This window comes from Cryptotermes secundus, unplaced genomic scaffold (genome assembly GCF_002891405.2).
Source record: "Cryptotermes secundus unplaced genomic scaffold, Csec_1.0 scaffold634, whole genome shotgun sequence".
Lineage (NCBI taxonomy): Eukaryota > Metazoa > Arthropoda > Insecta > Blattodea > Kalotermitidae > Cryptotermes > Cryptotermes secundus.
Window position 1 is genome coordinate 219,507 of NW_019737091.1, and position 15,368 is coordinate 234,874.

General features: G+C 41.3%; 1 protein-coding gene across 2 annotated transcripts in view; it reads right to left on the reverse strand.

Moving 5' to 3' along the window:
• The window catches only part of LOC111870159 (hemicentin-2), a 207,320-nt gene that overhangs the window by 108,419 nt on the left and 83,533 nt on the right, over positions 1–15,368 (reverse strand). For both annotated transcript variants that reach the window (XM_023862216.2, XM_023862215.2), the window contains exon 2: positions 9,094–9,245. In XM_023862216.2, coding sequence (XP_023717984.1) covers positions 9,094–9,245 — 152 coding nt within the window. The remainder of the gene's footprint in view (positions 1–9,093; positions 9,246–15,368) is intronic.

Sequence of the window (15,368 nt, forward strand, 5' to 3'; positions counted from 1 at the left end):
CAACAAAGATCGGAAGATATTGTGGTGTATAGAGCCGTTGCTAGGCAATCACCTCGAAACAAAGAGTACAGCCGTTGCTATACAATAGGCGAATAAACAGACGGCCGTTTCCGAGCAACGGCTCGAAAACAGGTTCCAGCGGAAACGAACACGCACGCAAAATTAGAAGAACAGTATTTTCGATGTGACTAGCGCGGAGAAGTTTTAATCTATAATATAAACAAAATCTTCGAAATAAATTCTGATTTAACTCGTTCTACTTTTTTAGGAAGTTCAGATATTGAATCTTAACGACTTAGTTACTTGCCAGAACTGTGCGTAGTTACAAATAGGTTTTAAGTCTCAGCTACACTGGTTAGGCCAGGTCACAACAACCCGAGAAGAGCTCCGCGATCCACAATTTGAGAACCCATGCCTTATCTTAATGAATATGTTACTACTATACCTGAAACGAAGATGAGACGCTTAAAAAATTCAACAGCCCACAAGAAACACAAAACTTCTTTTGGCACTGATGTACACGTAATTAATGAGAGATTTGCTGCCCCACGATTTATGTGTCTGGGAGGAAATCCCCAGTTCCCATCTCATACTTGTACATGTGGGTGGATAAGCATTGTAAAAAATACCAGGACGTTAATAGGGGTTGTTGGAGTTAATGGGGTAGGTGGCTTGCTAACTGCTTGAATTTGGAGAAGGGAGATTGTGGTAGTGGGCAGTAACTAAGCCTAAAAGTCATTAGGGGGCGGTGAAAATCAACAAAGTAAATAAATTGGTACGTGCAACTCGGGTGCTTGGGCTTCGTGCTCCGTATAATGGAGAGGTATCAGTATAGCCAACCTAAGCCATTGCATGTTGCTACAAGGGGATTTCTGCATTAATGTGAGTAGAAGAATTACAAGAAAATGTTAAACGGAAACTTACTGACTAAATATATATCCAAGGAAATAATATATATATTCATTACAGCATATTTGAAAGTACTATTACATGATCGCTTCAATCCTGAGAATGGAGGCAGTATATTAGTTTGAAAACGCGGTTACGGTTTACAAGACTAAAGGGCGTAATATCCCAGAAGATAGTCAATAGTAGAGTGAATTCACCGACTACACAACACTTTTTTATTATCACTACATGTTTCGACCTCAAGAGGTCATCCTCAGGTGTATGAACATGGCTGTATAATTACACGCGTTTACATTCACTTTTTACTCATTCGACCCTGTATCTTATCCAGACTTACGCGTAATTATACTGGCGTGTTCATACACCTGAGGATGACCTCTTGAGGTCGAAACATGTAGTGATAATAAAAAACGTGTTGTGTAGTCGGTGAATTCACTCTACTATTGATTAAACACACAACAGGATGCAAGAAATGAGTAAAACCAGAAGATAGTGTTATTCAGGAAATGCTGAATTTCATTATTTAAAGACATATCTTCAGGTAACGAGGAAAAAAATCGTCGCAAATTAGAATTTGTGTAACGAAATGGACGTTGTTTAATCAAAAAGAAAAGAAACATAGGAAATATAGCTCAGAACCTGAGTAGAGTTATCTAGCGTAAAGTTTTAGATTTCTATTTGGGATGTACTTGGTTTGAATCTTGACAAAGATATTAGCTGCCCTGAGGTTTTACATGGTTCTCGTCAATTTTCCAAGGAGAATTCCGGGGTGGTTCGTCGATTAGGACACCGCCAATCACTTTTAATCCTTCCCTATTCTCTGATCATCCCACCCTTTGACGCCGTAGAGCCTAGTTACTAATGATAACCCAAATAAGCACCATAGCTCTGAAATTATGCAGCCAAATTAAGACACCGGAGCAGAGATTACCGAATTTTGTTGCTAGTAACCACAAGGAAGAAATGTGGTTAAAATTATTATTAAAATTTTGTGTGTATTTCGGCAGGTTTCAACAGTCCTTTACTTCCAATTTTGGGCTTATGTTTATACTTTTATGAAACATCAAGTTTCACACAAACCTTGCATTTCGGGAGATATCGCTAATGTTTTTTCAGCTAAATTTTTTTTGGCCGAAGAATCGGGAAAATTCTTGATCAACTGAGCGCTAGCTTTTCAAGGAAGACCCTGTGCGATTGGTATAATTTATTTTATTCTATGTAAATTTGATTTCCATATAAATATGGGAAATCAGTCATGTAGTTACTGCGGAAAGTTTTATGGAATCCGGAAACTTTCGTACATAAAGCCTACACAATGTACACAACATGGGGGACGCTCGTGGCTTGGACACTTAGCTGACCGATACTTTTTTAGGGGAGTGCACTGAGTCAGAGCCCGGGATTTGAGATTACGTAGCCTCGTGATACAAACCGGAACATGCCTAATTCCCTCATTCCCTTGGCGCCTCTACAGCATGGAAACACGCTCTTTCCTCCTTAGGGCCATGCTTTCAAAACATATCTTCGCGGCCCCCACTTCACATAATTCCGTTTTACTTCCCAATATTAATGTACCATGTCTCTATAATCAGTTACGTGTTTCTGCGACATGCTTTCGTAATGTCATTAATCTTCTCTGCAACCGAGGGACGTTTATTGGTTCTACAAAGTAAAGTTGTGCTTGCGGCTGAGACGAGGCAACGAGGAAGGTGAGTTAGAGATCTGCAGTGAGGAAAATATCCCTGCGACTTGTCTGAGTATCCAGAAGCAAGCTGAGACCGAATAATTCATTCTTATGGAAGACATTTCAGGAGCCAGGTACGTACATTGACCAGTCTGCGGGCGATGAGAGCGGAATTTGATTTCCGCCTGCGGAAGTATTTTCTTTTTTCACTAACGTACGCTATCTAGATCGTTCTAGGTACTGGTGTCCATTCTTTTCCGTATGGTGTCGAGCTAAAGAAAGCGTGGAGATTGATCTCCGGTCCCCTTATATGTTTTCTTGACTTGTTCCTTAGTTAAGCAAAAGGAAAGCATTACATTTTGAGGAGGAAATTATTATATTATTTAATAAAATATGTTTGAATGCTTCCAGAATAGTCATCTTGCTAGTCACTTTGTTAATACAAAGTTACCTCAGGTGTGGGGGCGTGGCATATACAGATGAAAGTTATTTTATTCAAAAGAAGTTAAAATATGCAAAATATAGTGCTAATTTTTCTTCGTGTTTCGTGTGTTGGTGGAACTGGTCTGTGCTATTAAAGAATGGGGATTCTCACAGAACTGCACATGATTTTATTACTTTTAAAACTAGGAAAGTGAGCAAGGAGTACTTCATTTAATCATGTCGTTGCGTAATAACTCCGTCCCCCCACAAAAGAGAAAAAATTCGGGACCCTGGACGGCTGTCCCACTCTCCCTTTCCTACGGGCAACTGATTAAGGGAATAGTTTTAGCAATATTTACCTAACTGTTCTAACATCATGAAGAGCGACTTAAAAAGAGAGAGAGAAAGGAAAGATGATGGACATACTATTTGTATGGACGGGTAAAGGCGAGAAAAGAAGAGATGAGATAAACGTGTGAAAATAGAAAGGGAAAGTAAAAAAAGGGAAAGACGCATTGAGATATTGTGGCCTATAGACCAGTTGCTAAACAGTGACTCTCTAAACAGCGACTATTCTTGGTAACGGCTCGGTAAAAGCGTTCCCGTTGCTAGGCAGCAGATTATTAATAATGCAACAGTTGCAGTACAACAATGGCAACGGAATGTTTTCTATGTGGTCTGTGCCGAAATGTTATAAGCAAGGGGCAAGTTTGGTTCGATAGAGTTCTGTACGGGAGGCTATGATGATAGCAGCTGAGAGGATGAAACTTAAGAATCTACACAGTTAGAAACCGTTGTTAGGGAACGGCTGCTTAAGGCGCAGCAGGTTGGAAAAGCCTTAGCAGATGTTGTGGTGATTTGTGATTGGTGGCGAATAGCGGGGGCGTTGTAATTATTTGTACTTATTAGTTGTGTGTGTAAGTGGTCAGTAAATCCATCCACACTCGAAATCTCGTTTATAGTCACTCTGTCACGTGGCAATATCAATCCGGGAGGCTAGAGAACCTATCTGTGTTTCTATCATTCGTCATCTTCTTCAATTATTGTAGTACGGCGGTATAACGTTCAAGATCCAATGCAGTTTCCAATCCGGCCACTTCTGACACTACTTCTTTCTTGGCCACTATGCTGTTCTACACGGAATTTAATTTGAAGCTGTGAAACGTAAGAACGCGTCCAAATTTTTTATTTTTCGCCGTGTCTACAGTGAAAGAGAAATATTTTTTGTCAAACGATGGAATATCTCCCGTGGGGCTTTCTGTGCACTTTTTCCGAAGGAACTCTGTAACAATGCTGTCTGTGATACTGCATATCACGGCCAACTAGACGAGTTTAGATCTCACTCCTCTCTCTTCCCAACAACCAACAACTGTACTAAGCTCATACAACATCCAGAGGACCGTGGCATAGCGGATAGCACTTTGCAATGCTGCTGCTGTAGCGGGTTTAAGTCTGTGCATTATTCAAAGTCCCTTGTTCTACAAAATGAATCTGAGGGAAGATTGAGAATGGGAAAGTTGTAAAAGCCCAGGCGCTTAATATGGATACTAGTGTCCGCGTGACAATTCATTCGCTGTTAGCCTCTGAGCTTGAATTAAGTGACATGCTAATTACAGTTCAACACCAGCTTACTGCAATTATATTGATTACTAAAAGTAATGTAAACGTAAAGTTGTTCCTGTGCTTCGTTATACATGTATATATGTGAGGGAGTTGAGACGTAGCTCCATCATTTTTGACCTCGGCAATAGACGGACGTGAGTAGCCAGTTTCACGCATAGACCATTTTACCCCTTGGCAAACAGCCCCTAGTACCCAATGGACAGGAGACTGGTTAGGTCCCAGAACCGGTGTGAACGATATGGAGAGAGAAATATCTTGTCCCTGCCGGGGATCGAAGCTAGACCTTCTAGATCCATTATGAATATAAACTCAGAATTAGGCCGCGCCATAGCTCAAGCGGTTAGTCGCTGGCTTCCCACCGCGGTGCCCGGGTTCGATCCCGGTTCTGGTCAAGTGGGATTTGTGGTGGGCAAAGTGGCGCTGTGGCGGTTTTTCTAGGAGTACTTCGGTTTCACCTGCACAATCTTCATTCCACCAATTGCTCCACAATCACCCTCACCTATCATCTGGGGCTGGTACAATAGGCCAGAAGTGGCCGCAGTGCAAGGGACTTAGCCCCACCCCACTAGCAGTAAAAAGAAAACTCGAAATATGTCCTGAGTAGTCCGGATAATAACGTATATCTAATAGCGATCCCCTTTACAATGCTAAACAAAAATTTAGTTGTACAGAGATATTTCAACTGTAGAAGGTGTCTCTCGAAAATTTTAGTTATCCAACTGATCGCGAAAATTCTTCAAAACGAAACTGAACTTTAATTATAAACATAAAGGAAGCTCATAATCAGCTATCCAGATGTCGTGGAGGAAATACACGACTCATTTTACGACGCGATTCACTTCGGTTGGTTACACAGCTAACGTCAGCACAACGATTTCTGGTGCATTACGTTGTCTTACGTAACTTACAGAATAAATCAAATTCAGGAGCAAGCTCTTTGTTAGAAAACAAGTTTAAAATCTTAACAGATGTATGTCTTCCGAGCCTTGGTTTCCGAGATAGACATTCCCACAAAATGGTCTAATTTACTCCTCAGTAGTGGTATTTTTCATGACGGTACTTAGCCCATTGTTAAGTGTATTGGTTGAGGCACTATGGTACAAGCTGGAAGGTCTCGGGTTTGAGTCTCAATGAGATGGATTTCTTTTTCAATTGACCTAATCCTTCCAACCGCACTATGGCCCTGGTGTCGACTCATCCTCTGACAGAAATGAGTATGAGGAATCTTCCTGGGTGATAAAGGGCGGCCGGCTCGTAAGGCTGACAATATTACCACCATGTGTGAGTCGATTGTCTAGAAAATGTGGGAACCTTGACTTCTCAAAACCTATTGGCCTCCATGGTCTGTTACAGGGATAGCTTTACCTCACCTTCACTCAAGACACACACTGCACAACAGGGACCAGTTATGATCGAATGTTTGCTGTACGGGATCGCGCGCTCTGTTATCCTAGTCGAAGTCTGCCAGACTCTGTTGTGTTTCGACGATGGAGCAGCGTCTCCAGAGACAGGGAGTGTAACGCCTACAACACACGTGAATGCAGGTCGCCTAAGGACTTCACGGACATCAGCAAATGAAGATGACATAATTGCAGCTATGGAACAAAAGCCGTGGGGAAGCTCGCGTGTTATCTCACGAGAATGGGGCTACTCAACTGAGGGTCCTCGACGTGCTCCATGACAGTCAGTTCCACCCATACAACAACTACAGGAGCCCACATCTACTAGATATTTCCAGACGATTGCCTTCTACAAATGCAGTTGTGCGAATTGCTAGTACGTCGACACACTGCAGAAGAGCGCTTTTTAAAACAACATTCTGTGCAGTGATGAATCATACGTTACGTGTGAGCATGTGTACAACGTCTGTAACAGCGACCTCTGGGAACTGGATAATCTTCAAGCTATTCGCGAACAAGTGTATTAAGAGTCCGTGTTTGGGATGGAATCGTCGACAACATTGTCTCGGGTCCCTTTCTGTGCTACCTGACAGCCTGGATGCTCCTCAATGTCGTATTTCCGTAAACTGGTCTGCCTGGCTGAAGCCGTGACTCTAGCTCTGAGGCAGAGTTCGTGGTTTCAGCTACTAATATTTAATAAATGGTTTAAACACAGGAAGTAAATAGACATACCGGTAGTTGAGTTTTAGGGATGAGTTATTTCCGTGATGAGAAAGAAAGGCTTCTACCACTAGAAGTGAGTCGTAAACAATGGAAACTTTGGCTTATGTGCAGACTCTGAGATCGAGAAACATATCTTCTAATACGTATGCATTAGTCATTAGCGCATTCTATTGACAGAGCATTGAAAGCAGTGCAAGAATGCAACAAATATAAGTATTAAGCATCGCTATAACGATTTAAATTACGTAAATCCTCGTGTTATATTCAATTTCCAACGAAGTCAATTTTATGGATTTCCCTGATTCATGAACAGTTATGAAACCATTAAACCTTAAACCCTTAGTAGGCCTCTTTTGATGGAGTGACTGATTCTAATAACTCCATGTAGCACAATTCTTCCTGAGAAGCTAACTCTCGCTTAGCTAATCTAGAAATATCCAGCACTTTAGGGAAGTCAGTAGCCGAAAATTTATTTCCGTTTTCAGAGCAGTCCACCACTGGTCCGTATATTGAGCAACATAAATCCAGTCTACAAAAAATTTTATACTATTAATATTTTATTATGTGTTATTGGTATTATTTTCCCAAATATGCTGACACTTCTCACGCGGTGTTCTCCCTTCAAGTTTCAAAAAGATATTTGTATTTATTACCTCGTCCATACGTGCTACATGTTCCTTCCACTCATCCTCCTCGAATTTCCCAACTCAACATTATTTTATGAAAAATAAAATAGTGGAAACATTAATGAAGGAATAGAATTTGTGTTGACTACGCTGTAAGGACTTCAGTTTGTCAATACCGAATGTTCTTCCGATTGTTTAAACTCTGTAGTGATCGTGTCAGTGCAATAGTAATTGTGTTGAGTTACAGTCCGTATGAAAGAATCGGAAATGGGAGACATGTCTGATTTTTAAGCGGCCAGATTTTGGTGCGCATTTCACTGGAGCCATATTATTAAGCATATTGAGAGAGACGGTATCTAGGGCTATGTCAATATACAGGAATCATAGGAAGACAACATCATCCAAGAAGAACAGCGGGCGAAAATCAAAACTGACAGAAAGAAATTGTTGTACACTGAGAAAGACTGTTTCGAAAATAACAGGACTACTGCAGCACAGGTGCATTACAGCAGAACTGAATATTCATCTTGAAAACCTTGTTTCCACAAAATCTGTCCGACGAGAGGCTCAAAAATCCCGCTGAATACCCAGTGATTGAGATTAGCTTTTTGTAAGGGGCCCAATTTAGCAGGTGTCTTCCTTTCTCACCTGAAGACGGAAACAATCCAGTTTCCGAAACGTCGTGTCCTCTATGGCCTAAAATTCCGGACGATGGAAAAAGTCTAAACCCCAGTAATTCTGTGTGTCATCCACCATCGTCAGAACCCTTTAGAATCTAATTTTGTTTAAGCTAAGAATGAGATAAATATGCAAAGGAGAACATACCGACTTGAAGATTTCTGATAGACGTACTACCACAAGTTACAGAAAATTTACAGGACCTACAGCTTGAGGTGCTAGTGGAAACACTCACCACTCTGTCCCTTAGGTTCCTCCGTAGTACCACAAGTTACAGACAATTTACAGGGCCTATAGTTTGAGGTGCTAGTGGAAACACTCACCACTCTGTCCCTTAGGTTCCTCCGTAGTACCACAAGTTACAGACAATTTACAGGGCCTATAGTTTGAGGTGCTAGTGGAAACACTCACCACTCTGTCCCTTAGGTTCCTCCGTAGTACCACAAGTTACAGACAATTTACAGGGCCTACAGTTTGAGGTGCTAGTGGAAACACTCATCACTCTGTCCCTTAGGTTCCTCCGTAGTACCACAAGTTACAGACAATTTACAGGGCCTACAGTTTGAGGTGCTAGTGGAAACACTCATCACTCTGTCCCTTAGGTTCCTCCGTAGTACCACAAGTTACAGACAATTTACAGGGCCTACAGTTTGAGGTGCTAGTGGAAACACTCATCACTCTGTCCCTTAGGTTCCTCCGTAGTACCACAAGTTACAGACAATTTACAGGGCCTACAGTTTGAGGTGCTAGTGGAAACACTCATCACTCTGTCCCTTAGGTTCCTCCGTAGTACCACAAGTTACAGACAATTTACAGGGCCTACAGCTTGAGGTGCTAGTGGAAACACTCACCATTCTGTCCCTTAGGTTCCTCCGTAGTACCACAAGTTACAGGCTATTTACAGGACCTACAGTTTGAGGTGCTAGTGGAAACACTCATCTCTCTGTCCCTTAGGTTCCTCCGTAGTACCACAAGTTACAGGCTATTTACAGGACCTACAGTTTGAGGTGCTAGTGGAAACACTCACCACTCTGTCCCTTAGATTCCTCACTCTACAAGGCAAATATACAGGCTGGCCGACTAATGCCGTGACGCTCGACGTTGCTATTTCAAATTCTGGTGTCACTTTGTCGTCGTCCTGCTGGCTCCAGTCTCGGCTCGGATGACCCCAAGAGTACCCTGTGAACAAGATGACAGAGACAATTTACAGATAGATTACGTTGTCATCTTTGGCCTATCCGACAAGCATGGCAGTGGGGACAGAACGAATGCTTTCCGTTTGTCAGCAGAGTAAAATGACAGCGAAGCTGTGTATCCGGTGGGTAAAGTTGTCGCTTGTGTATCTAAGTCGCCCAGTACATTAATTGTTGAGATGCAAGAAGAGGAAGATTATTTCGGTATGCAGAAGACTGCTACTGTTTCCTCTTCAGAGCCGGATGAATTAATTCTACTACTTTACGATCCAATCTAGATCTATTTTAGATCATTTAACACTTTCCCATTTACGTCCATAACTTCAAAGCGTCATCATCCTTTCAATTTTCCGAATTATGCTCTTTTATGCATTATCATCACTCTCAGTCACGTTACCAGTCAAATTACATGCCCAGTCCATCTCGTCGTCCTTGATTTTACACGACCATATTCGTTGGTGAAGAATACCACTGCCGAATTTACCGTTATAGGAGGCCTCTATATCAGTGTCAATAAATTTAGTTTTTGGCGATGATATTTTGTTCTTATTTTTTATATTAACTAATAATATAAACTAAATTTTCGCGATTTCAGTGAAGCAAGTGTCCTAGTATAATTTGTAGATTTATTTCTGTTTTGTAGAGTCCCCGTTGGCTACCCCTTAAATAAGGGTCCGAATTCTCTTCAGTGTCCTGTTCTCAGACACACTCGAGATATGCTTTTCTCTTAATGTTCGAAAGCGCTAATTTGAGTCGTCTTACACGCACTAATTCTACCAATTTTGAAATATGTTACTTTTCACATGCCTAGTACATTCTCAGTGGAAATGTTGGCATTAAGTTACGAAAGGAATTATTCAAATTCAAATGTTATGAAGGGAAATAAAAAAGTAGTCATATTTTATACGCGATATAACCTGCAAGTTAGTTTCATGTGTGGGTGTCCCTAATGGGACATTCCAGTACGCTCTCCAAGAAAGCAGACTTCCTCAAACGTAGCATATCATCTTCAGAATATACTCAGGGGAAAGAATGGCAGTAGTTCAAATGAAAATGGCGTACCAGACGTTGTATATCCTGTGTGTAAAACACACATACAGACGCGCGAGCGCGCACACACACATGAAAACATTTCTGGAAAATTCCGGATTTCACTTCTGGTTGAAAAAAAAATGCTGGATTTTGAAGTTGATGAGAGCTTCAGTTGAAAAAGGCGGAGGGGGGAGTTGATGGCTGTGTGGAAGGGAGAAGTACCCATGCATTGAGCCGGAGTCTCCGTATTGTCGAAAGGATTCCAAGCCATTCTGAAGAGCGTCACTCTGGTGTAGGAGCCATGGACGTGTCCTCACGTAGATACTGATTTAGTTACAAATGGCTCAAGACCATAATCATATGCTTATGTTAATAAATCAGTGTTTAATAATTCTATAGCTTAAGGAGAACGAGGCAGGATAGCGTAGTAGTTAGAGCGACTTGCTACGAACTGGATGACTGAGGGTTCGGGGTTCGAGTTCCGGTAGAGTCAACAAATTTCTCTTCTCCACGTCATCCAGACTGGCTCTGGGGTCCACCCAACCTAATATCCAATAAGTATTGGGGATTCTTTCTGGCAGGTAAAGCGGCCGGGGAGTGAAACTGACTGCTCACCTCCAACTTGTGTCAAGGTTAAGAAAATGTGTATTTATACATCCACTCCCCCATACTACTTTAAGTCATTGTGTTCAATTAGTTAAGCACAAGGACACCTTTACTTTTAAGGAGGAGAAAGATAGATTTTAACTCCTGTCGTACGTAACTAACTAGTTAATTAGTACATTAACTAAGTGATTACAAAGATGAAAATTTTTCTTGACAACATACGAGATATTTAGCTTCAAGAAATTCTCCACCCCATATGAATAACTCATTAATGTGTCTGCATATGCCTCTCTCAGGACCTGTTCTCATTCAGTCACATTTATCTAGGCCACCGCCCCCCATCCTAATCATTAAGTTACATTTAATTCAACCTTCCCCTATATACGTTGGTCTTCAAAATAATCTCTTCCCCGGGGCCTCCTCGACCTCAGTTTAGAATGTTTTCTCATTTTTCCCACATGTGTTACATTACCTGCGCATCCCATTTTCCTTCACGTGATCATGCAAATAATAAAGAGCGAAAAATACTGATCGTGAAACTCTGTCCCCAGCTTCCTCTTCTGAAGTATCCGAAATGCACTTCTACATTCTCTCCTCAGTGTGTGAAGCCAAGTTTGACACCAATACATAACATTTTATTCTAATAAAAATAAACCTTATAATGAGACATTTCGATTGGTACACTTCATATAAATTGTTAAAGAACAAGACAAACTTCAAGTTTAATGTAGTTTGTTACACTTCATCCTTATACTATTCTTTAACAATTAAAAACAGAGAGTTTATGGTTTAGTCTGTGTGCTGCAAGATTGAAAACTCTAAGACTAAATGCACTGGGACCGATTAGATTTAAGCTCTAACTGATTTAATCATTTAACATGTGCCACATGATTTAACACAGTAACACTCTGCGTTCTGTCCACAGAATATGTGCAGTATATGTGTGTCATCTTGTTCTCACTATACACGGCAATTGCTTCCAGTTTATCTCTGTAGCTGAGAAGTAATATTTTTTCGAAATTTGCTATATTATTTAGAAATTCAGTCCTTAAAGGGTTAATTCCATTTCATTTTTTCCAGGAATTTAATTATTTGTTATCGCTTAATCATATTTTAACTTTGCCTCGCTTTTAAGTGTTTATTAGTTATTTTTATTCTTCAAAATTTTCCTGAATTCTAGTGAGAAGGCATGCAATTTTACTTATTATTCTCTGCATTTATTTCTAGACCGTAACCTTCTCTGGCGTCTTATAGAACCTATATATTTCTTTTCATTATATGTAGTTGGTTTAGGGGCTATTCTACAAGCTAGAAGGTCGCGGGTTCAACCCCCGATGAGGTCATTGGATTTTTTTCTCAGTTGACCTAATCCTTCCAGCCGCACTATGGCCCTGGGGTTGACTCAGCCTCTAACAAAAATGAGTACCATGAATTAATTAATAATTTTCCTGGAGAGTAAAGAGCGCCCGGCGCGTAGGGCTGACAATCTTACCGCCATCTTTGAGCCGACTGTCTAGATAATGTGGGACCCTCGATGTCTCACATCCCTAGGGGCTTTCACGGCCTGTTACAGGGATAGCTTTACTTGATATATATATATATAGGCCATGTTATTACCCACTAAATGAAAGGCCTCCCCACCAAAACTCTGGTCTATGACACTTGCTGTCCCGGAATTCTCGAACATCGCCATCGTAAGTTTGCAACTACGTACCTCTGAGTATGTCCGTATGACTTGTTTTCTGTGTCGCGTTTCTCTGTGTATTACGTAGATCTTGAGCTGGTCCACAAGGCCTGGTTCTTATCTTAGTACTTATATATATATATATATATATGTCATGCCCCACCGAACTAACCCTCCTTGATTTGATGATCCGTAGTAATAATTTGAGAAGTGTACAAATTATATAGCTGTTCATTAAGCATTTTTCTCCAGCCCCCAGTTACTTTCTCCCTTTTAGGTCCAGATACTCTCCTCAGCATCATGTTCCCGCTTAAATGAAGTAAATATTACAGCAAGGAAAGATAAATTCGTACACATACACACAAGAACTAAGGGTCATTAGAAGGAAGAACATTTTTGTGGTCAAGAGAATAGGACGCGTCCTAATAGGAACATAAATCTGCAGGATATTCACAGCTGTTACAGCATTGCGCTGATAATGAGGAGGAAGAGTGTCCCAAAGTAAGAACTGACTCCCAACATACTTTCTGTAGAAGAAAGTACAATAAGAACGATTTAATGCAGTATACAGCTGAACCCATCTTGTAAGTTAATTCCTGGTTAACACGCCACAGCTGAACACTGAACTATTGGACTACCTTCTGAATTCTGTTACGACTAAATGCCTAATCACGGCTCATTTGCGACTGAATTACGACGAATGACGAAAGAAGAATGAATGCGTTCTCGAGTCGAGTCTTATGTTCCGACCGACCGTCAGTCGACCAGTCTGTCTTGGAATAAAACACCAATCTAGGGCTTACAACCAGACTTTTAATACTGTCAAATAGTAGCGGCTTTGTTGATGTGGGGAGCTCTCATTGACGAGAGGACGGGTCTGTCGTTTATAATTGTTGCTAGTCCTCGCCAGCACAGTTATTCTCGGGTCCGAGTCCTGTGGGACTTGCTACCATGTTTTACTGCCTCAGATTCGAACCTACCCTTTTTGTTGCCTCCTACGACTCGCAAGGCTACGGTGATGGTATTTGACCCCACCTTCACACGGGATTGATTCTCTCCGGATAGGGCCCTTCCTTAAATAGGTTCGCTTCGACTGTTTAGTGCACATCTGGGCATACCGTTCTATTACTGCGTTGTTTTGATTTGAATGCGTTCTTCTTGGCACGGCTACATGTATAGTCTAGAGTGACCACAAAGAAAGTTTCCTGCTTGTCCGCTGATATGGGAACGCGTTCCGTACCAAGTCGATCTCGGCCGCGACATAGCTCAAGCGGTTAGTCGCTGGCTTCCCACTGCGGCGGCCCGGGTTCGATCCTGGGCCTGGTCAAGTGGGATTTGTGGTGGACAAAGTGGCGCGGGGGCAGGATTTCTCCGAGTACTTCTGTTTCCCCTGCCAATCTTCATTCCACCAATTGCTCCACAATCACCCTCACCTATCATCTGGGGCTGGTACAATAGGCCAGAAGTGGCCGCAGTACAAGGGACTTAGTCCCACCCCACTAGCAATAAAAGATCGATCTCCAGGAAACGCGTGTTAATTTCATAGCAACACTTAGTTTTCAAAAGCCTATCCGTTGCAGTGGATACGTGCCTAAAGAACCTTTGTCTAGTAGTGAATTATTCCGGCTTTCAGGCGTCATATCACAATAATATTAAAACAGATTACAAAGCAATATGAGTTTACGATATGGACACAATTCATGCAACAAGGATAGAGACAGGTGGTGAGCTCTTGTGGTCATGGTAATCAAACTTCGGATTGAACTCTCAGGAAGATATCAGAGAACTGACAGGGATAAAAATTAAATCCTCCCAAGAAATTTATTATGGCCAATAATGGCTTACAGCCGGTCACGGTAGCCAAGCGGTATAAGGCATATACCGTCTTCGCTCGCTTGGAAACCGGAATCGTGGGTTCGAATCCCACTCAGGGCATGGATGTTTAGTTTTTGTGTGTGCGTTTTTCTGTGTTTGTCTACAGGTAGAGGCCTTGCGACGAGCTGATCACCCGCCCAAGGAGTCCTGCCGATTGTGTAAGATCTAGAAAAACCGAAGTGAGCAGAGAAGTTCATGGAGGTAGGCCTAGGCCCACTGGGGCTGTAGTGCCAAGGAAAAAAAAATAATGGCTTACAAATGGCTAAGTGAGTTCAGACACAAAACATGCAGAATGCAGAGACAGAAATGGTCGCCTCATTAAGCATTTCACTTGTGTATGGGACATAGGAAAGCATAAATATCATTTTATACGTATTTGTTATCATAGCAAGTGGTTATGTTCGTTACTACATAGACAATATGGAGTTGTCACTGATATATGAATTTCGAAAGTATATATATGTCTAGACTACACGTGCAAATGGATCTGTGTTCAAGCCGTATATTGTGTGTGCGCGCCTGCGTATTTCATATCAGATGACAAAGAGGTTCATTAAATGAGGCATGAAGTAATGCTGTCGTAATTAGATAGAGTGGCAAACAGACGCTGTCGGAGCTGTGTGATTAATCAAGCACAACAAAAGACAATAAGAAGAACTTAAATAATAATGGGCAAAAAGCAATTTGGAATAATTAACTTTGTTGCACATCAAGCTTGAACTTCGAATATTTTAAGGGTCATATGAAAGGAAATACATATTAGATCAATGAAAGCAGAATGAATTGTAGTATTTGCAGACTCCACATCAAATAAGTGGATAAAATCTAAAAAATAAAAAAAAAATAAGATGCGAAACTATCATATTGTGACATGTCAAAACATTGCCAAATAACGGCGCGATAAACACATTC